Source organism: Coloeus monedula (assembly GCF_965178545.1).
Source record: "Coloeus monedula genome assembly, chromosome: 12".
NCBI classification, from domain to species: Eukaryota; Metazoa; Chordata; class Aves; order Passeriformes; family Corvidae; genus Coloeus; species Coloeus monedula.
The window spans coordinates 15140125-15162000 of record NC_138792.1 but is presented as its reverse complement, the minus strand read 5'-3'; the positions used below and the strand labels follow the sequence as shown (position 1 = coordinate 15162000).

The window sequence follows — 21876 nt, the reverse complement described above, 5'->3', positions numbered from 1 at the left end:
AACGTTTCAGTGTCCCAGGATATTGAAACTCTTGGGATGATCTTAGTGATCATTAGTGAGAGTGATGGGAAGAATGGGCAATGCATCCCCTGTGAGATGTGGGGCCTGCTCCAAACTGGCCACTGCCCTCTGATGTGTCTGCTTAAAACCAAGGAATTCTGCTCCAAAGGCTGCAGGAGCCTTGGCACCAGCATGGGGCCAAAACATTTGTGTTGGCATATGATTAGGATGGGTTATGTGCAACTACTTAGATTTGTTTCATACCATCCACCACAAAGCCAGAGTTTGAAGTGTTTGTTTATGGAAGACTGACTAATATTATCTTTTTTATCCTTATTTTTATTGATCAGCTATCAAAGCTGTGATTACCAGTCAACCTCACAGGGCTCTTACTATTGAAATTAATGGGATCTATTAAGACAGATCCTTTCCCAATTACTTTTAATATGATCCTTTTACCCTGTGAAGTTTTGCTTTGGACCTGGTATGGAAGCTTCTTTTTGATTTCTCCTGGTTTAATATAACCAGAAATACCAGCTAATCACCAATATTTTTTTCTTTTTTACTCTAAATAGGATAATAGAATTCTTTTAATTAAACATAAAATCAAATTTCTTAGGTACTAAGTCAATGGATGTGTAACATTGTGTAGGTCAGAGTGTATAACCAGGATGTGCCACATCACACTCAAAAATGGAGCGATTTGGGAATTAGTTATGTCTAAGTTGAAGAGTTTTGCATGCGTGTTTATTTAAAACCTCAATGACAGAGAAATACTTCAAAAAGGAAGAGAATACTAAAATGTCTGTTTGGAGATGTGTATTTTACTTAATGTTTCAATATTAAGTCAGGATTGTTAAATGTCAGATATCACAGTGATAGAAGAAATCATTTTATCACTTCATTTTATTAATATTTTAGTCTGTTCCATTAAATACCAATATGTAATTAACTTGACTGTGTAGAACGATTCTTAGATCTTGGGATCTTAGCTTTATAATTTGGAGAGTTCCTTTAGAAAATGTGATTCCCATAGGTGTGTTTGTTTGTGAAGGTGAGCCTTTTATGGCCTTAATCAAGGGGAGTAGTAGGTGAACTATTAAGAGATCTATTGATTAGACTTCTCACAGTAATGAAGGAAAATGAGTTTGTTAGAATCTTGGTAAAATATAACAGCAGTTTAACGACATTTAGTTTGGGTTTTTTTCCTGATTCTTGGTACTTTTTTTTTACTTTTGAAAATTGTATGGATAAGAATCATGCCAGTTATAATCTGGGAAATAATTATAGTTGTCCTGTCTCGGTTTGGTGGTGATGGTGGCCTGATGTCAGAGGAAAAAATATAACTGGGCCATGTGACTGTTGAAATTAGAAATGCTATTATAGGCAGAATGTTATTTCCATAGGCAAACATCTTCCCTCCCCCACATCAACACTTCCTCTGTGAGTTCTAAAATGCAGGGACCAATCTCCTTGGTCAGGCGCTGCTCTTGGGGCTGTGCAGACCTCGGTGCCCACCACACCCCAAGGATCAGCAAACCCTGGGAGCTGCTCCCAGCACCTCCAGGGGAAAGCTTGGAGATGCTGGCAAAGGGACAAGTGGGGTGCACAGCCCTGAGGCTTTCCTCCACATCAGTATTCATGGAGAGAGCGGGAGAGAAGAGGTCATGGAAAAGGCTACTGGGTTTTGTTCCAGCTTCTTCCAGCACATCTACAACACAGTAAATTAGGCCCATGGAGGATATTTTCAGTTTAATCCTTGTTTGCCTGCTGTTGTTTCATTTCTAATGTTCATCTGTATTTCTCTGACCATTTGTGTGTCATGAATTGTTAATATTTGCTTACTGTCTTACAGCAAAAGCAACATCTTTCACAGTAAATAGAAGGGGCAAAATCAGTTGTGAAACCAGGTGTTGGGTGTATTTGGGATTTTCTGTGTGTGCCTGGGGAGGGGTTGCTTTGGTTGTTGATTTGTTGTTTTGGTTTGTTTCTTGGTTTTTGTTTTTGTTTTGTTTGTTTTTTTAATATTTCTGGCCCAGGCATCTCCTTGAGGCTGTTGATAGAAGGCTGAAAGCCATCACAATACAGAGTGGCTAATTAAGTCCACTTTAACTGTAAACTTTGCTGCACCAGTTCTTGCTAGAGATTGACAATTAGACTATTTACAACCATTTTAGGGCAATTTTAACAGAACAAGGAATATTTCATGTTTAATTAATAGTAGTCATTAAATGTGGTGGTCAAATAAAGTAGCAATCAATTATAAGAAGAATTAATAGGAATATGGATCCCTTGTTACTTTTTATTTTTGGAAAACTAATTTGTAAAACTAAGTTACGATCTTTTTTATTCTTCCACAGAGCACAATTTGTTGGGTTGATGCCACTTCCTTCAGCTTGATTACATTAATTAGGCAAAAAATATACAAGATTGCAAGAGGTTCCATGTTTTTTTCTCCCTGTTAGTTTTATTTTATCTTAAGAGCTCAGTGTAAGATTCACTTTTAGATTACTTGCTTTGTAATAATTCTTTTTTTATTGCTGTACCAGGTATTCAGCTCTTGCGACTGCAGAAAGGACAGAGTGACAGCAGGAGTACTTAATTAATTTTGCTTCAGGAATTGGTAACTGAGTGATTTTAGGTGAACTGAAAAATGCCAGGTGGCATTGGGAATAAACATGAGATCCCCCAGCTGCTGCCTGAATTGACAGGAGGCGTGGCTGGCATCTGCTGATGCTCTTGCGTCTCTCTCTGGATATTTGGGAAAACTGTTTGCTGGATTTCCAAGTTAGAGCCCAAATGACAGAGTAAAGGCTAGAAATGAATTTGGATGCCAAACCACTGCAATGTCAGTTCATGAATTGCATGACACACGTTCTGCAGGAGAGCTGCTGTGGGCCAGGGGAGTTTGTGGCTTCAGCTGTGGCAACTGTGGCATCTCCCAGAGTCTCTCCTCTGGGATCCACTGCATCCTCTCTGGTGGCACTGGATACAGGACTGGATAGGGAGTTCCTCCTTGGTCACTGCTCTGTTTAGCCTGCATTGTTGCTTTCTCCTTGCTGCCAGAGTCAGGGCTCTGCTACTCCCAGCTACCAAGTGACAGGAGCAGAGGAAACGGCTTTAGGTTGCACCAGGGGAGGTTTGGATTATACAGCAGGAGAAATTTCTTCACAGAAAGGGTTGTCAGGCATTGGCACAAGCTGCCCAGGGAAACGGGCATCCTGCAAGTGATCAAAAACATGTGGGTGTGGCACTTGAGCAGGTGGCTTAGTGCTGACCATGGTGGTGGTGCTAGGCTGCTGGTTGGGCTTCATGACCTTAGACAGCTTTTCCAGCCTGAGCAATTCACTTGTTGGTGATCAGCAGGTTATTGGTGTGGTTTGGCTGGAGCACACAACCTTGGTCAGAGTTCATTCTGCTGCCTGCAGCCAGAGCTTGGCCATGGTTCATGTGCTGTGGCTGGAGAGAGGCCGGGCTGTGCCCCGCGGTGCTCCCTGGCCCTGCCTCGCCCAGCTCTGGGCACTGCAGCCTGGGAATGCTGGGGCACACAAGGGGCACACTCAGGGTGCACCTGTTGCTGAGGGAAAAGAACAGCAAGTCTTAGACTACTTTGTTTGACTTTCCTCCTTCTCCCCCTTCATTTGACTCTTATTTGTGTTTTTGAGTGCCTCTAGGAATAACACAGAAATGGAAGACTCTCAGTAGCATTCCAAGATGATCAATTTAGCCAGACTTCAAGGAATTTTATTTTGCAACAGAATTTACTGAACTTTTGTGCTACAAATTACTTTCTGATCTTTCAGTGGCATTCCTAACTCCTTATTTCATTTTTCAACCAAGTCATATCACATCAGGGTCTTTTGGGGGGAGGGCGGTAAATTCAGTGTAATGATTACTTTCAGCTGCTCAAGTCTACTCTTGTGTGTAGTTTACATCCCTTGCAATGTATGTACACTTAATTTTTTTCTCCTATACTCCTGTACTAGCCATAGTTCTTCTCTCTGGTAGAGGGAATAACAAAGCAGTTAATTTCTTTTGTATGTTTACTTTTCCTGCCAAATACTGGTAAATGCAATTTGGAAGCCGCTTGCCAGATGGAAATAAGATGAAATTGCTCATTCATTTCCCATGACAATATGAGGATGTTTTTGTTCACTGTGTGTACACACTTGACAGAAATTGGAGATTAAGGCTCAGGCTAAGGTAGGCTAAAGTTCACCTAAATGTCTGCTTTCTCCATACTGTAATTCAATGTACTCCTTTTTATCTCCCTTTAATTTTCATCCTCATTGTAGTCATGACTGACAGTTTTTGCTGTTAATTCTTTATTAGAATTATTCATTGATAATTTAATGAAAGAAAGGAATTTCATATGAACTGGACATTTCAGCTCATAATAAAATGCTTTAACAGCTTCTATATCATTGAATAAAATAATATATATTTTAAAAAATTAGTCATGGCCACTTCTAATGCTATTCAGGAGCTAAATTAATGAACATGTGTAAAATGATAATTTTCAAGAATAATATACACTTATTTTTTTACTACAGAAGTGCAAAAGTACTGATGGTAGATTTTTTTTTCTTAATTAGGGCTCAAAAGCATTTCAACACATTTGTGTATGTTCTTTGCCATGATTATCATTAGTCTTGCTTAATGTGTTTTAAACTTACATAACATTTTGTTTAGTATACCCTGGATGGGTTTTAAGGGTTTCAAGCAGTGGGATTAGATGAGCTCCCAGCTGAAGGTCTCACTGAAGGTACAGCTGGAGCTGCACATGCTCTGGGTAATGGGAGATCAGCAGCAAACAATGCCTTGCAGCATCTTGCATCAGCTTTTTCCCTCTAACACTGATAAACAAATGTATTATTACTAACTTAATAGAGCACTAAATTAGGAAAAAGAAAGTTGTATGGTGTTGGTGTTTACATCTTTGTTTTCTGGTCTGTGTGTTCTCCTTTGGCTTTGTCACATTGGCTCCCTTTCCCTCTTTTGTCTGCCTGAGATAAATTATAAAGAAAAGCCCAGCCAAAACCTCTACAGGTCTAACTAGTGTGAGATAAATATGCATTAGTGGCTATTTTGCCATTTCAGTGACTGTTAATTGTTGGTTTGTTGGGTTTTTTTAATGCTTGTTAGTTCTTACTTTCTCCCAAATGAATGGGGATATCGCTTTAAATAACCAAGAGTAGAATTTCCTTCATTTCTTCAAAACAGAAACACCACGTGTATCTCTGCTTGTGTGTGTGTATACACACATTCCAGATAAGTCCAAATATTCATCTCAGTAAGTGTGTGTGAAATGGGATTAACCATCCTGAAGAAACACAGAGATGTAGGGTAGGGGATTTAAAACGCTTTGCATAAAACACAGCAGACGTGCATGGGCTTGGTCTCTTAGCCCAGACATGGGGATCAGAAATACCAGAGGACAACCTGAGAGGCCCTTGGAAGAGTGAACTCTTCTGATACATGTGCTGCTGTCCTGGGGGAACCAAATACTTGGACTTGTGGGCTCTTACTGAGACTTGTGAAGGACATACTTGTCTCTTTTGCAAAGAATGACTTGCTAGAGGGTCTGGACAGGTTCAGCCACTCGCTGGAGGGTTCTACCATCCTTCAGGGCTGCTCATGTGGTGCAGGACTGATAGAGATTTGAGCAGTCAGTGTGTTCTGGGGAGTGGAACTTCTGAGCCGTGACTGTGGAAGGCTGAGTTTGCATCAAGCCATACTTAAGGTGTGGAAAAAGCTTGTCATGCTCTGAAACAAGAACAGCAAACTTAAACAGGATGCTGGGGTGTGGATGGCTCAGCTGGGAGTTGGGTAGGAGCTGGACCCTGTGGAACAAGACTGCAGAGCTGGGCAGCTGACCTGTTCCTTTCAGTGTTCTATTGCTTCACCAGGTGTGGTCAGAGTAAGGAAGTTTCCCCTCTGCTGCTCGTTTTGTTTTAAACTCTGACTGTTTCTGTCATGGAAACCTGGGGGTGGCAGTCACCAGCTCTCAGTGCTGTCTGCAAGGCACGTTGGTTTGAGAAAAAAGCTCATTTTGAATGAAGATGTAAGCCAGTACTGTTATCAAAGTGCTGTAATGAATAATCACAGCACTAAATTCCAAGGTCTGTATGAAGTAATACAGCTGCTTTAGCTTCCAGATTGATTTTTCATCTTGCTTTTCTGAGCTACCCTGTGCTGTCTGCTATAAAATCCTTCTTTCATCTCTCCCTTTGGTTCTGTGGCATCAAACCAGAAAGTGTCTTATCTTTAACCAGGCACTTGTGAAAGGAGAACCTGACAAGGGGCCGGAGGTTGGTCAGCGGTAGTGTATTGGATTCTGAAAAGTATCAAGTATCTTTTTAATTGAGTTAATTATTTTTCAAAATGCCATAATCTGTGGCTGTGTTACAGCTGAATCACTGCTGAAATGGACTGTGTGATCAGAGCCTCTGGCAGGAGAGGGATGAGCATGGCTTTGGAGAGCTCTCTGATGCTCTGTGTCAAGCGTGGCTCAAGTGGTGGAGAGACTGTAGGAGCTGTCTAATCTAGAAATTTTGGTAGTGTCTCTTTCTCCCTATGAATTTGGGCTTGGTAAGGTTGGTGTTGATCCTGTATTGTGACTTTAAGAGTCACATAAGCATCTGGTTCTAGTGTTTCTCTGGTTTTTGTGAATAGTCATGAAGTTATCTTTGAAGTTGTGTGTGGAAGGATAAGAACTTTTTGGAAAGAACATCTTCTCTGGTCTTTTTCAAGTAGAAAAAATTTAATCTGACCCAGACAGCTAATATTTATTAAATGGATGGTCCATATATACATATATATAGTAGTGGTTTTACAGCCTTCAGGCTTGAGTAGGTCAGAGTGGCTGTGGTTTGTTATGAAATGTTTGAATGTGTGATCTGCTGTGGTCTAAATATAGCTTCTAATTTTACAACCAGTAGAGGACTGCACCTGCATACAGGTTAGGAGGGGTAATAAGGGAAACTGGTTCTTTGCCCTGTACAGGCAGAGTTCCCCTTGTGCATTCTGCCTCAGCTCACCCTCTGTGTGTCTGTTTATAAAATGTGTTTAAACCCCAAACCACTCTTCCTTTTCTGGTACTGTAGCAGCTGAATAACTTAGCACCTGTTTTGCATTGGGCTGGTGTAGCACCTTTGCCCTTGAACTCTTGCTCACAGAGGTGTTTCTCTCACCTGGTAGATTCTCACAAATCCTTCTGATCTACGTGAGTTATCACTGTAGGAAGTTCCCTTTCTGTGAGGTGATATTTGCTAACAAAACCATTTGTTGCTCCTGCTTTCTGTTTAACTCTGTTACCTCTGCACTTTGCAGGCCGGGGGACTGGGACCTGTGTGTTTTATTGTAGGTGCTGACAGAGCAGGTTTGGCTTTGGTGCTCCCAACTACGGAGAGAGTCTGGTGCCCTGCAGTGGGTTGGGAGGGGGTGTGGTGTTCAGTGCTTTAAAGACTTGATCCGTGGAGATCTGGAGGGTTTAACTCTTAAACAGATCAAGTTTGCAATAGGTCACTCATCTTCTTGAATGATCTTTCTCAGCTGTCTCAGCAGACACAAATCCAGGCTTTGCAGCGTCTCCTGTGATAAAACAGAACTTGTAATGTTTGTCGCCTTCCCATGGGACAGCTAATTTTTAACTCTTGGGTGGTTTTTTGTTTGTGTTGTTGAGCACCTGGTCTTATTTCCTCATTTAATTGAGAACAATTAGTGATAAGGGTCTGATTACTTGATGAAGTGTCACTTTAGGATTTTAAATGGAGCTCATTACAGTTCAGGGGTCAGTGCTGGTGGGAATTCGGAGGTTACCTGGTGATGTGTAGCTCAGGGCTTGTACAGGCACCAGGCCAGCTGCTCATGGGAAGCTTGCAGGGAAGCGTAAGGCGAGGGGAGAGCAAGGCTTGGTTTGTTGCTGAAGCATCCTTTGTGTTCAGCTTTCCCTGCTTGGGCTCTTCAGAGGCAGCTGGGGCTGAGGGCACTGCCTGGGACTGGCTCAGTTAGCACTGGCATGACTGTGCCCAAGGTAAACTGATTATTCAGGGCTATAAACCAGCAGAATTATTTTATGCCAGATGCTTTCCTAGTGGTAATGGGTGTAAGGAGGCAAATACCTGTTTTCTATGTTGTTTTCTCTTTTATTATTGCTAAAGAGGTTGAAACAGAGATTTTGTTATTCTTCATGCTAAAAGTTAACATTTTTTCTTAGGTGATGCCTGTAAGGAAACCTGTGGTGGCTCATTGCAGTGCAACAAAAAATAGTGCTCAGAGAGCAGAACCATATTCAGTCTGCTTGAAACTTCATCTTAATTTGACTTTCCAGTTTTTCAGTTACTTTTGAATGACTTAAAATATTCATTAAGTTCAATTAATGTTAAGCACATCAAGATTCTATTCCTTCAGTGCCAACTATGTTATGTGATATTTAAAAGGAAATAAATCCTTGTTAATGGGTTTGCTAATGCTTAAGAAAATTCCGTGGAAATTGACTGTTTTAAGTTATGCAAAAAATCAGCTTATATTTTAGGTACTCCAATACCACAATTCTTTCCATATAATTTAAAGTGCTGAATATAAGGCTAGCCAATCTTGCTAATTGAAAAGAAATCACTTTAAAATATACACTCTTTTCTTAGTTAGTTTTGCTCTTTACAACTGGCAGTGTAAGTAATTAATAAAAACATACTTTTGTTCAGTGTGATAAATATCAAGTGATTTATGATGTTGGTTTTGGATGGAGAACTTATTAATATTATTAATGTTTCAGTAGAGGGCACTCATGTGCTTTGAGGTAACACCAAATCTCCATGTTCTTAACAATGCTTGCAATAAATTGGAGCTCAAGTGACATTTCCTGGGTAAAAATACATAAATATTATTTGATAGTGCTTGGGAAAATTCCTTATTGTCTTATTTTTATTTCTTGTTCCTTTCAATTCTGGATGTTTGCTTTGTTTGTTTGGATATTTTACAGTAGGTTGAGGCAGTGCAGTCATTTTGCCTTGAACTGATTGTTAAAAATGTATTATTATGGCTTCCTAATGGACTTGCTGTTAGCTAAGATTGAACAGTTGTAATAATGAATAGAATTTAACAAATACCTACTTTCCAGCCAAAAAGCCTGTAGAAGAATCAGAAGAAAAGAAAGCAGCTCAGTCAAAGAAGAAGATCAAAGAATTAAGAGTTTTGGATGGAAAATCTGCACAAAATTTATGTAAGTGATGTGAAGGGCATTAGGTCAATATCTAAGTAGCATCTACATCTCGCTGGTCATAGGTTTTCTTTTCTTGTTTACATGTGCAATTGCTTTTTCTAAGAACTGCTAATTTGAGCATGAGCCTGAAATTCAGAAGTGTTTAAATACACATGTTTTGAATTCACTCTAACTTGGGGAAAATGAGAGAAAGTAACATGAAAAATGATTTAGATTTAATGAGCTACTGGGGGTTTTTGTCAGTTGATTCTGTCAGTTATTGCTCAGGGCTGAAAGTACAATTAAATGATGATCATTAGTATGGGCAAGGCACAGTGTTGGTGGAGTTTGTCGATGGGGTTTAGAGGCCATTCCTAATTGTTCCTTCTGGTCAGAGCAAGGAAGGAATAGAGGTTCAAGAGAAGATATTACCAGATGGGCTAAATAGGTGTGAGTACTACTGCTGCAAATTGTGACAAAACCAGCCCACTTGTATTATTTAACTCGCTTCTTCCCTCTTTGATTATGGGGGGAAATCAATCATTAAGAGTAGTAGAGTCTTTTATTTGAATCAGAAACACCATAAATGTCACGAGTCCAACTGTGCCCATGGCAAGTAAGTGTGTAACCCCAAGTGTGTGCCTGCTCATTACCACGTTGGTGAGCACGTTTTCATGGGCAGAACATGAACTAGGACACAATTGATAGGAGACTTCACATTTTGAAAACATGGATGCAGGATAATCAGCCACAGTAGTTAGGCTGAGTATAAAGCACTTTGTTACAATATTATGCTGATCCATCTGTTAAGAATTCTTTGTAGTTTACTGAATGGGGCTCTCTTGAGGTTTTATGACATTCTGACATCACATTGCTTTGAGAACTCCATCTTTGAAGGGTTTGTGTTATATGTGTCTGTTGTATAAGTTCAGATACCCTAAAAGGTGGTAGAGTTAGGACGTTTTTTCTTACTTTGCCCAGCTCTTCATTGCCCCTTTGATGTGAATTTTTTTCTAGAATATCATGTGAATATCATTTATCCACTTGCAAATGCAGTACAGCTATTCACACGTGGTTATGGAAGCCATAATAATAATAGATCAAGTCTTCTATTGGCTGAGTATGTCTGTTTAAGTAGGAATGCAGATGTCATTCATAAAGATAAGGCTTTATTGCTAAGTAACATTGCTAGGGAGCAACTGAGACTGATAAAAAGTTAAAAATGTTGTCATAGTTTCTTTTTGTAGAAAGGAAATTCATTTTAAGTCGCACTACAATATTGTGCCTATCTAGCATTTGTTTTATATGGAAGACTTCTTAACTGTGAAACACAATTTAGATGAAGATACGATTTTTGAGTTGCTAGAAATGGTTTGCCTTTGTATATCATTCTTTTTGCCCTTTTTGATTCTAATGATGTATTACTGAATTTCAGCAATATTTTTGGGTTCCTTCCGTTTGCCTTATGAAGAAATAAAAAATATCATTTTAGAGGTTGATGAAGAGAAGCTGAGTGAATCCTTGATTCAGGTATGTGAAAATACCTCTGCTTTTGGTTATAGCTCATTTTCCACGTAAAAATGGCATGAAAGGTGTAAGAATTCAAGAGTCAGACTGGTGTGGAGTTGCTGCAGGTCCCAGCTGTGAGTGTATGAGTTGTGTTCACTGTTTCATTGATTTCACTTCTGCTTTTGAATATGGTCACATGCAGCAGTAAAACTGCCTTTCAAAGCCTCTGTTAACAAAAGAACCTTGGAGTTTCCTGTTCCAATAGGAAGTCTTTGAGAATTCTAATTTTTCAGCTTTGAAGACAAGCTGAAGATGATTTAGACTGGTGCATAATGAAGTTTCATGAGGCTTCTAGTGGAAGAAGCAGCTCTGTAACAACTCTGCCTGTCTCTAGTGGGAGATGAAACTCCCTGAACGTTTCAGGATCCTGCTGCAACTCCAAACCTATCTGTAAATCAAACCTGCTCTCAAACTGGTTTAGTCTCATTTTGAGCCCCAAATCTCTCTCAGCTGGAGAGAAGAAAGGATAGGAGTGCAGCTTCTTTACATCCCTCTCTGATTTCCTCTGTCTAGGGGAGGGTGTTCATGGCCCCTCGTGGTCTCTGAGGAGTGACAGTCCAACAGGGAAGCCTGGAAAGCCTAAAAGTTGCAAAGACTTGGCTCCCCAGCAATACTGTTGTTGTTTCATTTAATATCATACAGATTGGATTCTGGCTACCACACTGGCCTCGATTTATCCCTTCATCCTTCCCTGTCTTCTGTTTGCACCTTCATCCCATTCCCCCAAGGTTTTCTAAATTAATTTCTTCTTCCTTTTTTGGACCTGTAAAATGGTTGTTCTGGGGACTCTGGTTTAAACTGAGTTGCCTCAGTATTTGAAAATAAGTGCAAAATCCTAATTTTACTGAGGACTTTATTGATCAGAAATGTCAGATGATATGATTAAGAAGCCTACAGGTTTAGTAAAATCAGAAATCAAGGGGGAGGAAACAACGCCACCTTGGTCAGCTGAAGTGCAGAGTAGTTTCAGACTGATCTCCTCTACTGCAAATGTAGCTCAGCAGAGCAGCTACACCAGTGATAGTTCAGCACTGTTTTGGTCACAAGTTAAAGTGACACCCTCTGGGCTCCTATGAAGTAAATGATCTTCATCCCAGCCAGACCTGGGTGACCACAAAATGTCACTGCAAGGTCTGTTGGGTCAAGGGTTTCCAGTCAGGAGGATAATTTTATTGCTTTTGAATAGTCTACTTGTACAACCTTATCTAAAATACTCAGTACATTTCTCAAAAATGAATTTAAAATAGAGGAGCTGAACTTAAAAACTACTTAAGATGATTGAGGGATAGAGAAACAGTCTCCAGAAGGAAGCAGAAGAGATTGGCTTGATTAGCTCAGCAATATAAATAGCTGGCAGGATATGAGCACCTCACATCTGTTGGGGAGGAGAGGGATGTGTGTGAGCATCAGGGAGAAAAGCTGAGGTGTGTAAGCAGAAGGTGATGTTAGCTCCACAATAAATGGCTGTGAATTGATCATGGATGCAGCTATGTAGAACTCAGCAGCCTGGAATCTTCAGAAAATGGGTGCTTTGGAGGTTGGTCCCTTTCTGAAGCTGCTTCCAGCAGCAGGGACATGTAGCTGATAACCTGGAAGAGATTCCTCTGTATTTCACAGGATAATTCTAGAAATCAGTGGGGTAAATGGGCTGTATCATCTATTTCGTATTCACTCTATTCTGGTTTATTCTTATCTTAATCTGCTAACTGAGCTATTAACTAATTTACCAGTTCAACAGTTTGCAATACTACTGATTGGAAAAATTGTACAGAGCAAAGCTTGCTTTTTTCTGTGCTTAGCAAAACTCACACTTTATAAAAATGCACATGTAGAAACTGCTTTGTTCTAAGTCAAGGTGTGGAAGTGGAATGGGTATGGCATAATGAGCAGATAGCAAAGTGCTTTTTCCATTTGCTTCTCAGGCACTTGCTTCTTGCTGCTTTTTAGACTTACGGTGTAATACTTAAATAAATTGGATTAATGAGTTTAAGTACATGGTAGACAATGTACTGTTGTAACTCTTCCTCGGGGAAAGCACTCTAGGAAAAAATGTTTTCCATTCCTAGAGTGTCTTAGAGGGAGTAAGTTCTTGTAACCAGTTGTCAAGCACCATGTCTGACAGAATTCAGGACCTTGTGACAGGGAATAGTGAGCGACAGTTACAGCCTCTTAATGTCAACCTTGGATTCCTTTTAATGTTCATGTAAACCATTTTTATTTACCTTATTTTTATTTAAACCTGCATCACAGTGAACACAGCAGGAAACTGCTTCTTGAAGTACTGACAGGGATTTGAACATGTGATCACTGAATGCTTTATCTTCATTTTCAGTTATTCAGTACATGCAGTGAATGTAAACATACAGATGTGTTAAAAAAGGCACTGCAGTGAGTAGAGCCAAATTCTCCTTGTTACAAGGGTAAGATGAGTTGGTCTGTTGGCTCTGGCCCAAGAAAGGATGTGGGTGAGGAAAAATAAACAATCAAGCACATTAACAGATATTGGTTACATAGCTGAAAATCCAGCTGGGTTAGTAGTAGGTACTTGTATTTCTGCATTGATGGAAAAAGTGTTGTACAGTAAGTTTCTTAATTTGCAATGAAATCTACATTTCTGACAAATACTGTGAAATTCTGGAGGACAACATTTGGTAAACAGTCCAACTAATCAAAATAGATTAAGAAAATTGCATTAGTTAATGTCTTTGATCTTTACCAGCATTAAACAATTAATCAAATGAGCAAGAATGTTTTACAGATCATTCCTTTTTTTTTTTTTTTTGCAAGTAGACATCTGTGGGACATGGGTTTAGCTTAATAGGAAAGGAAAACATGCTTAGTTTAAGCACAGAGCTACAGCTCAGTTGTGTGACCTGGAGGGGAATCTGATGTTTCTCTGTGCCACATGTGTTGAACTCTGCTTGCTGAGACAATCAGGAGCTCCTCAGTGCGAGTATAAAATTCTTTCTGTAACAGGGATGTTTTGTATGAGGCTGCCTGTCATCTTTATTTTGTTTTTATTAGGATGGGTGAATGTTTGATTCTTTCAGCTCGGAGAATTAAGTTTGTTATCACTTGCAAATTTGACAAATTAGACTGGTGCCTTTTTCCAACTTGTGCCTTAATGTCTCCTTCAAGCCTGGCAGAGTGATCAGTAATCAAATTCTCAAAACAAATAAGAAATATTGCAAGAGTGATGGCATGATTGGGCTGGTCTAAAAAGACAGCTCTGCCTCTAATAGTACAGATTTTTTCCAGTTAAGGTTTTTATAGCTGAAAAAAAAGTGCTTTTGCAGTGCTAGTTGCTTTTTTAACAGGCACATAACTTTTCCTATTGATGCTTGCTTGAATATAAATTTGGTTTTTTTCCCTTGAAATCAAAACAATAATGTAATTTTTTAACTGGTATATATATGAAAATTTAAACACAATCTACACTTTTACTGAGTATTTATTAAAAAACTATTCTTCAGTCTTAATATAAATATTTTATATTTTTAGCATATCTGTATTTTGAGCATTTAATAACTCACAGTTTTCTTTGGGGACATGAATAAGACTTCAAGCAAGTTCAGCTTTTTCCTGAGCTCCTGTATATTTGCCACCCAAAAGATCTGTACAATTTTGGGATGTTGACCTTTTTTGTGTAAGGTATTTTTAAGTGTACTTTGTGCACAAATACTTTGAATGTCTAATGATTGTAATATTTTTTTGCTAGTTTTGTCATGTTTTACACAGACCAGTTATTTCTTGATTAATATTTAATGAGTGAGATGCAGCCATTGGGGCAAAGAGATTGTCAACAGAAAAAAACTCCTTGATGCTGTCAGACCCTGAAAAATTATACTCCAACCTTTTAATACATTCTTCAAATCAGAGACTGTAGCAGAGGAGTTGATGTCTGTATTAAATAATTGCTGCTTTGATTTGATGTTTATATAATGTTAAAGCTGCATAAATAAAATAAGCGTCCCCTAATTTCCTCGTGCATTTCCATGTTGTGGTATTTTAGGTGTGTTATTTTTAATCTCTGAGGTAGTTTAATGTAACAAATTTGATATAATGCCTTGTTTGTTTTAGAACCTGGTGAAGAATCTTCCTGAGCAGAAAGAACTCAATGCCTTAGCTGAATTAAAGGATGAATATAACGATCTTGCTGAGCCAGAGCAATTTGGAGTTGTGGTATGTATTAGTGCAATGATTGACTTCAGAGTTACATTTTGTCACATAAAAAGAAACAAATTTAGGGATAAAATCTTTTTGTTAGCGTTTTGCAAGACCTGCAGTAGGAAAAAGTTACTGTAATAATCAAAAAATCTCTTTAATATGTATTAGGCCAACCTGGGCAGGGCCCTGACCAACCAGGGTTGGAACCAGATGGTCCTTAGGGTCCTTTCCAATGTGAACCCCTCTGATTCCATGATTCTGGGTGGTTTTCTGGAAGGAATTACAGTAAGCCATTAAAAGCAACAGGCACTCCTGTGCCAGACCAAGTCTTTTGTCTGCATGTCTTGCCTTGAATGTTTATTAAACAGCTCTGAAGAACCCTCTGGCTTCAAGCAGATAAATTTCCAAGAGTCCATAAAAGACCCAGTTATTCCATGCCATTGACAACTCCAATAAATTTGAAAGAGCTACTGTGTCCATATCCATATTTGATATGTATGTATGCATACACATAAAATATCTGTATTTATACAAACACAAACCTGCAAAACAGCTCGAGGAGAGGTGTGAATTTACATGAGAACTGAGCTGGAGCTGGTGTTCTGCTCTTTGCAGCAGCATTCAGTCCCTGGATCTGTTCAAGAGCAGGGCTGTCCAGTGTTAGAATGGCTGGGCCCTCTCTTGGAAGGAAAGGGCAGCATTTGCAGAAGTTCCTCAATCCACGCTGCTGGCTGATGGTGAGCTACTGACTCACTGCCAGGCCTTGGGAAGCACTTTCTGCCTGGCCCTCCAAAGACCTCCTAAGTCTTTAGGCAAATGAGTTCCTGTTTTCACTTCCCTTCCTCAGCCTAAGAGATTAGAATGATGATGAGAGCTTCTGTAACGTGCTCAGGACTTATCCCCAACTCCACAGGAGCTACGTTTGCTCTTGCTGGATTTTTAAGGCATTATGTACATTAAAATGCATTAAAGCAGAAATAGAGGCCTCTTAAAAGACTTTTTTTTTTTCTAAAAAGCTCTGATTTGAGCGTAATTTGGCTTCAGAAGTGCCTTTTGAGTGATTTTTTTAATTATTTTTCAGTTGGGGAAGTAACAGAATATGATTTGTCCTAATGAGATTTTGGTGGAGGATTTAGAAAATGAAAGATATCAACGGCTTCTTCTGAAAAACTTTAGCCTATTGATTTCCTTTTTTTTAATACTTAATGGCCTGAAGTTCCAAAAATCTTTTCTTTCCAAACAAAGATGAGGAATTTTGATAGAAGCGATACACTAGTTAGTCTCATTGCAAGAACTGCAGTAGTAGAACATTACCATTTATTGATCAGTAACAATCTAAAAATCTCTATAAATACATATTTGCTACTTTCTTTGAAGTAATAATAGCATGCAATATATATTTAAAATAGAAACATATCAATCTATTGTGTCTTTAGACAGACCAAAACTTATCCATGGAGATATTGTGTGTGTGAATATATTGTGGTATATGCATATATATATATATACACACCCACCTATGTATGTGTATCCTCCCCCCTACCTAGATATTGTCAGACAGTGAGAAATTACTCAGGTTTTGTGCAGGGGGAATATCTGGAGTGTGTTTAAGGGAAATGCACAATGGAAGCAGGCAGGGTGGAGGGATCAGGACAAAGGAAGCCTCTGATGTCTGGGAATTCTATTCAGTTACCTGCTTAAAATCAGTCAAGAAATTGGCCAAATTGTGCATAATGACCTTGATTTAAAGACATTCCTCTGTTCTATTGCTGTAAATTCCTTAGTGTTTCACCCTGGTCTTGATAACTTGGATCATTTCCCACACTGATCCCTCCTCCTGACACACATTCTCTTTTTTGGCATCATCCCTGGCTTGTCTTGTCTGGTATTTCTGGGTTAACATGCTGCTTTCCATCTCTGGGGCTCAAGGATTCCTCTGAGTTAGGATTCCTGCGGGACTAAAACTGGATGGGCCTTGCTTTTCCCTTAGCTTCTTGAAAAAGCCACAGAAGTGCCCTCGTTGCCCAGCAGTCCCAGTATGGCCACGATCACTGTGGCACTGATTCGTGTTCCTGAGGAAACACTGACTGTAGGAAGCTGAGAGAGTTTCCAAGTTTTAATGTGACATTAATTAGCAGAAACTGCTTAATCAAACATCTCCAAATGGTGCTGTTTGCCTTATGAAGGAACCAAGTTTCCTGAAGCTTGTTTGCTTATTCAGCTTTACCATCTGGGGTAATAAAAAGCAGTGCTTGTCCTTATGGGTCCTGCTTCTGTCTCATTTCTAGAGGCCTCTAACTGCACTACTGGTGCTCAAGTGCTGGGTTTGTTTCTGATTTTGATATCATTGAACTGTCCATTAAAGTGGAAGAATTGCAGCTGAACCTAAACTCTTCACTTGACTGAAGTTCTTTTTTCCTATGTGTCAAATACATTTTGGAGTTTTGCATTAATAATAATCTTAACCTTGATATTAGGAATAGAAGATAGACTGTCTTAAATTATATTTATAGTGTGTACCCTTATTTTTATGTAAATTTAGGTGTGTTAATTATTAAGCTATGTTAATTGGATAATCGCTTTGCCCATCAAATTTAATAAAGGTTGGAATAAGTTGCTTAAAATTTGTGTAGAAAAACCATACTTAGTAAATGATTAACTTATTCAAAGAGACCGATTAACTTAATATTCAGCTGATTTGTAAATGAAAATTAGAACTGCATTTTTATTTAGATGACATGTTAAAATCAATAATATATTCTGATTAGTTACTTGGACTTTGTGAAGTTACATCCTGGGATCAAAAAAGGCATCACAACTTCCTGTAAAGGAAAGTTTGCATTGCTGTTGAAGTAGAGCAAGGAAAACAGATGAACTCACTAGGCAGAATGTTACCTGAACTCTAAATGTAAGCCTTGTGGTCAAGAGTTAATTTTTTTTCTAGTATGGGAACAGCTGCAACTTCAGTAAGGAACTGCATTTCCATTTCTGTGCCAGTTGAACATTTTCAGTATTATAAAAGCCTAAATTTGACTAACTTAGTTGTATAAACTTGCATATTCTGTGACACTTTTTTTTCCTGTCTAACCAGCTCAGCTGTCATGAGCAGTCCTGGCTGGGAGGCAGACAAAGTGGGGAGAATGGTACAAGTTTATTGCACCTCCATTGGTTTAGACTCATTCAGTCTTTTAAATTGAATTTATTGGCTGCTTGTTTGGCCTCATTGTAATTTCGTGAGCTGCTGCAGAATGAATCTTCCTAGAACATTGCTAGGGAAAAAAAGGCAACTTCAGTATAACATAGGTAAGAGGCTAAGTTGTCTTAGTAAGTTGACAAATTTTTATTAGAGGAATGTCAGCTTTTTCTTAGCAAGTGAGGCAAATTTAATTGTGCTTTTTGCCTTTCTCCAGTAGCCTTTGATCCCTGTTTTAATACAGGGCTTGAGAATTGAATGATGATAATAAAGCATAAAGAACTTGATTGGATAGAGAGTTCAGACAAGACCTTTATAAAAGCCCAGAAGGGGAAATAATGACATGCAGTCCAGCACTGACAGTCAGCTGGAAAAAAAATATCCACGTCCTTGCTTCTTTAACTGTTTGCAGCAGAAGCCAATGCTTGCTGTCCATGCACCTGTTTGAATGTCTTATTTCTTATATGCCTTTGACACTAATTTTATTTAGAGCCATAAAGAATTTGAGCTGTCCAAGTAAATGTAGGCTTTGCACCATACCTAATTCTAGGAGATTCCTCGAAATTCAATGTGTTCACTTTTTCTGAGCCACTGAACACGTGGATTTAGAAGCAGGCACTCAAAAGGGAAAACCAGAACAGGGTGGGGCTGGAAGAACTAAAATAACATTTGTGGCCTTCATCTACTGATACCTAAAGGGCATTATGTGTATTAAAATGTTCTGGATTTTAAGGAAACAACCCACATGAAACAGCTCTTAGGAAATTATCAAGATAGTTTTAAAATATTATGTAGGTCAGGGAGTGAAATTAAAACTCACTGCTGGTTTGGTGGCCAAAAGCTAATAAATGATCAGTGTTCCATGACACTGCACAGTATTAAAAGAAGAAAGAACACTTCTCTGAAGTATTGTAAAGGATTATTCTTCACAAATGTTTGTCACACTCTCCTGTGAGCTTATCCATGTTTTGTTGCACTCTGGTTTTGGGATCTAAAGCTTTCGACAACTTTTTCTGTGCCATTTTGAGTAAAAACAGCAATTGGAGATTGTTCTACAAAAGTTAAAGCAAATTATGTGATTAATTTTAATTTCCATCTACTGCAGATTAGTGTAAGTAGATCCTTTCAAGGCAGATGTTTTCAGTACGATATTTCTGAAATACAGAATGATTAGAAGAATAATGTTTCAAGACTTTCAGTGATTTTGACTTATGGAGGCTCAGAGAGAAATTTGTGACAATGGAGATTTATAAAAAAAGATCACTAGCTATGCTGAAATGCTTCTTGTCTGATCCTTTCCTTTCCCTTGTTCCAGCCTGATCATAGGAATTGTTTGAGACCATCTGGAGCGCCTTCCATGTTTATGTTCATTTTAGAATGAATTCATTATTATTCAGACCACTCAAGTCCTTCCTGTGAAAGTTGCTGCTGCTGGTAGCTGTTGGGGGATAACACCACTAGAAAAATCGTGGCTCCTCAAAGGACCATGGTAAAATTTTGGCCAACAGAGACAGGAGCACATGGAAATCTTTCTGTTTTGATAGTCAAGATCTGTGCTTTGTCACATAACAAAGCTTCTCTTGCTAAGTGCTTCAGGAACACCACTGATGGTGAATCCATTGGGGAGGAAATCTTTCTGTGTTCTGCTAAGTAAAATGAGATAGATTTGGAGCATATTCACTCTTGCAATTAAATTAAAAATTTTAAGTGGTTTAAAAATTCTCAGTACATATTTTTCTCCTAATTTAAATTTCTCTTGTGAATTACAGTGTGCTAAGTGGGAGGAAATAACTCTGATCACTTGTGCAAAGTATGAAAGACAAAGCCATATTTTGTTATCTAGCCTGGTGAATTTGGTCTTGGGGATTTAAATTAATGAATCAGGATTGTAGATTATTTTTAGTATCTCTGTCATTTACCGTGTTACAACTTCATGATTTATAACCTCCCATCTCTTTATCAGAGCAGGAAGGAATTAGTGCTGTGCTCTCTTTTGCCAAATGTCTGAAACAGAAAGGTGGTAGGGCCCTGGGATGCTTGGAAATACAAGATAGGCAATGAAAACATACAGAAACTGTAGGCTTGCTGACTGCACAGCATTGGGGGTTTTAATATAGGCTTTTTGCATAAATAAGCATTTGGTTTTTTATGTTTGGGTGTAATGTCTGGCACTTTGCAGATGAGCTCAGTGAAAATGCTGCGGGCGCGGCTCAATGGGATCCTGTTCCGGCTCATGTTTGAGGAGCACGTGAACAACATCAAACCTGACATCATGGCAGTGACTCTGGCCTGTGAGGAGCTCAAGAAGAGTGAAAGCTTCAGCAAGCTCCTCGAGTTGGTGCTGTTCCTTGGGAACTACATGAACTCTGGCTCCAGAAATGCACAATCCCTTGGCTTCAACATCAGCTTTCTCTGCAAGGTAAGCTGCAGCCATAAAACACTGAAGTGCAGCTCTGTGAAACTCAGGACACAGGAGAAAGTACCCAAAGCAGGGAAAAGCTCTCAATCAGGGTAATCTACTGACTGCACCTCTGTGTTTAATAATGGACAGGGAACTACAGAGTCAGTGCTCCCAGGCTGGTCCCTGCTCCAGCTGTCTTGGTGCAGTGGGGATTTAAGGCAGTTTCATTGTGAGTCTCTTCTGGACTGCGAAGTAGAACAAATGTTTTCAATCTGACTTTGTTTACTTAGCTTGTCAATAGAATATACAGAGCCTGTGTGTGTCAAATACCTTGTTACTCCTCTGTCTTTGCATCTCCCACCCAGCTGTCCTTCAAGCACTTTCACAGAAATAAGGAGCTGTGTTAAGGATGAACACGGTTTAACCTTTAACCAAAGTTGGACTTCAATTGTGGCAGCAAAATGTGGGATGCACCAAGAACTCCAGAGTCCAGAGCAGTGAGATATTAGTGTGCAGTGCTTATTTGGGTATGGGGTAAAATAAATGTGTGTAAGGTACTGATCCAAACTTCACTGTCTCAGTTCAAAAAGCACACTTGAAAGTATCTTTATTTTAAGGACATGCAATGATTGTAAATGGATCAAAAAAAAAAATAGCATAAAACTTGCAGAGGCTTTTCTTCTGGATCAGAGGATCCAGATTTCAGGTCCTGGTTTTGGGCACCATGAGATGTGGTGCAAACCTCAAGATTTCAACTTGGGGGAAAATCATATTTCAAACACAGCAAGTGTGATCTGGCACATTTCAGCAGAGAAAGGCTCTGCTTGCTGTGGTTAAATGCAAAGATGTTGCCAACTTCTGATAAAGTAAAAATCATCACCTGAGAAAAATTTTCATTCTTTAATAAGTCTATTAAGAGAGAAGCCAAGTTGAAGGATTTTTGTCATCGATCTCCTGCTGCGTTTTCTTTGTGGTAGTAGCAGAATCTAAAGGGAAATGAATGTTTGAAGTAGAACACTCATTACCGAGTGGGAGGGGAGGTGATGAGTGTGCAGGAGTGGTGCTGGAGCAGAGCAGGGCTGGGAGCAGGAGCTCCTGCACTGCAGGTGATGGATTTCTGAATTGCTGTCAGCACATCTCGCCTGTTGGCACAGCTGATGCAGACTGACTCGTCCTGCAAACTGTTCTCTATTGAACTGAGCAGTTGCTGAGGCCAAGTTACCTGTGCTTACCAGTAAATTCCTCTGGAAATAATGCAGACAGAAATCTATTTAATTAATTTAATTCAGCATTACCCTCAGAAACAAAATCTGTTTGTTAACTTCTAAAAATTTGTTTTCAAGG

At 39.2% G+C, this 21876-nt stretch overlaps 1 protein-coding gene across 1 annotated transcript in view; it reads left to right on the top strand.

Annotated features, from left to right (window-relative positions):
• The window catches only part of DIAPH2 (diaphanous related formin 2), a 183751-nt gene that overhangs the window by 53746 nt on the left and 108129 nt on the right, over positions 1–21876 (top strand). The window contains exons 18-21 of the mRNA XM_082289626.1: positions 9122–9223; positions 10638–10732; positions 14852–14953; positions 20311–20550. Coding sequence (XP_082145752.1) covers positions 9122–9223; positions 10638–10732; positions 14852–14953; positions 20311–20550 — 539 coding nt within the window. The remainder of the gene's footprint in view (positions 1–9121; positions 9224–10637; positions 10733–14851; positions 14954–20310; positions 20551–21876) is intronic.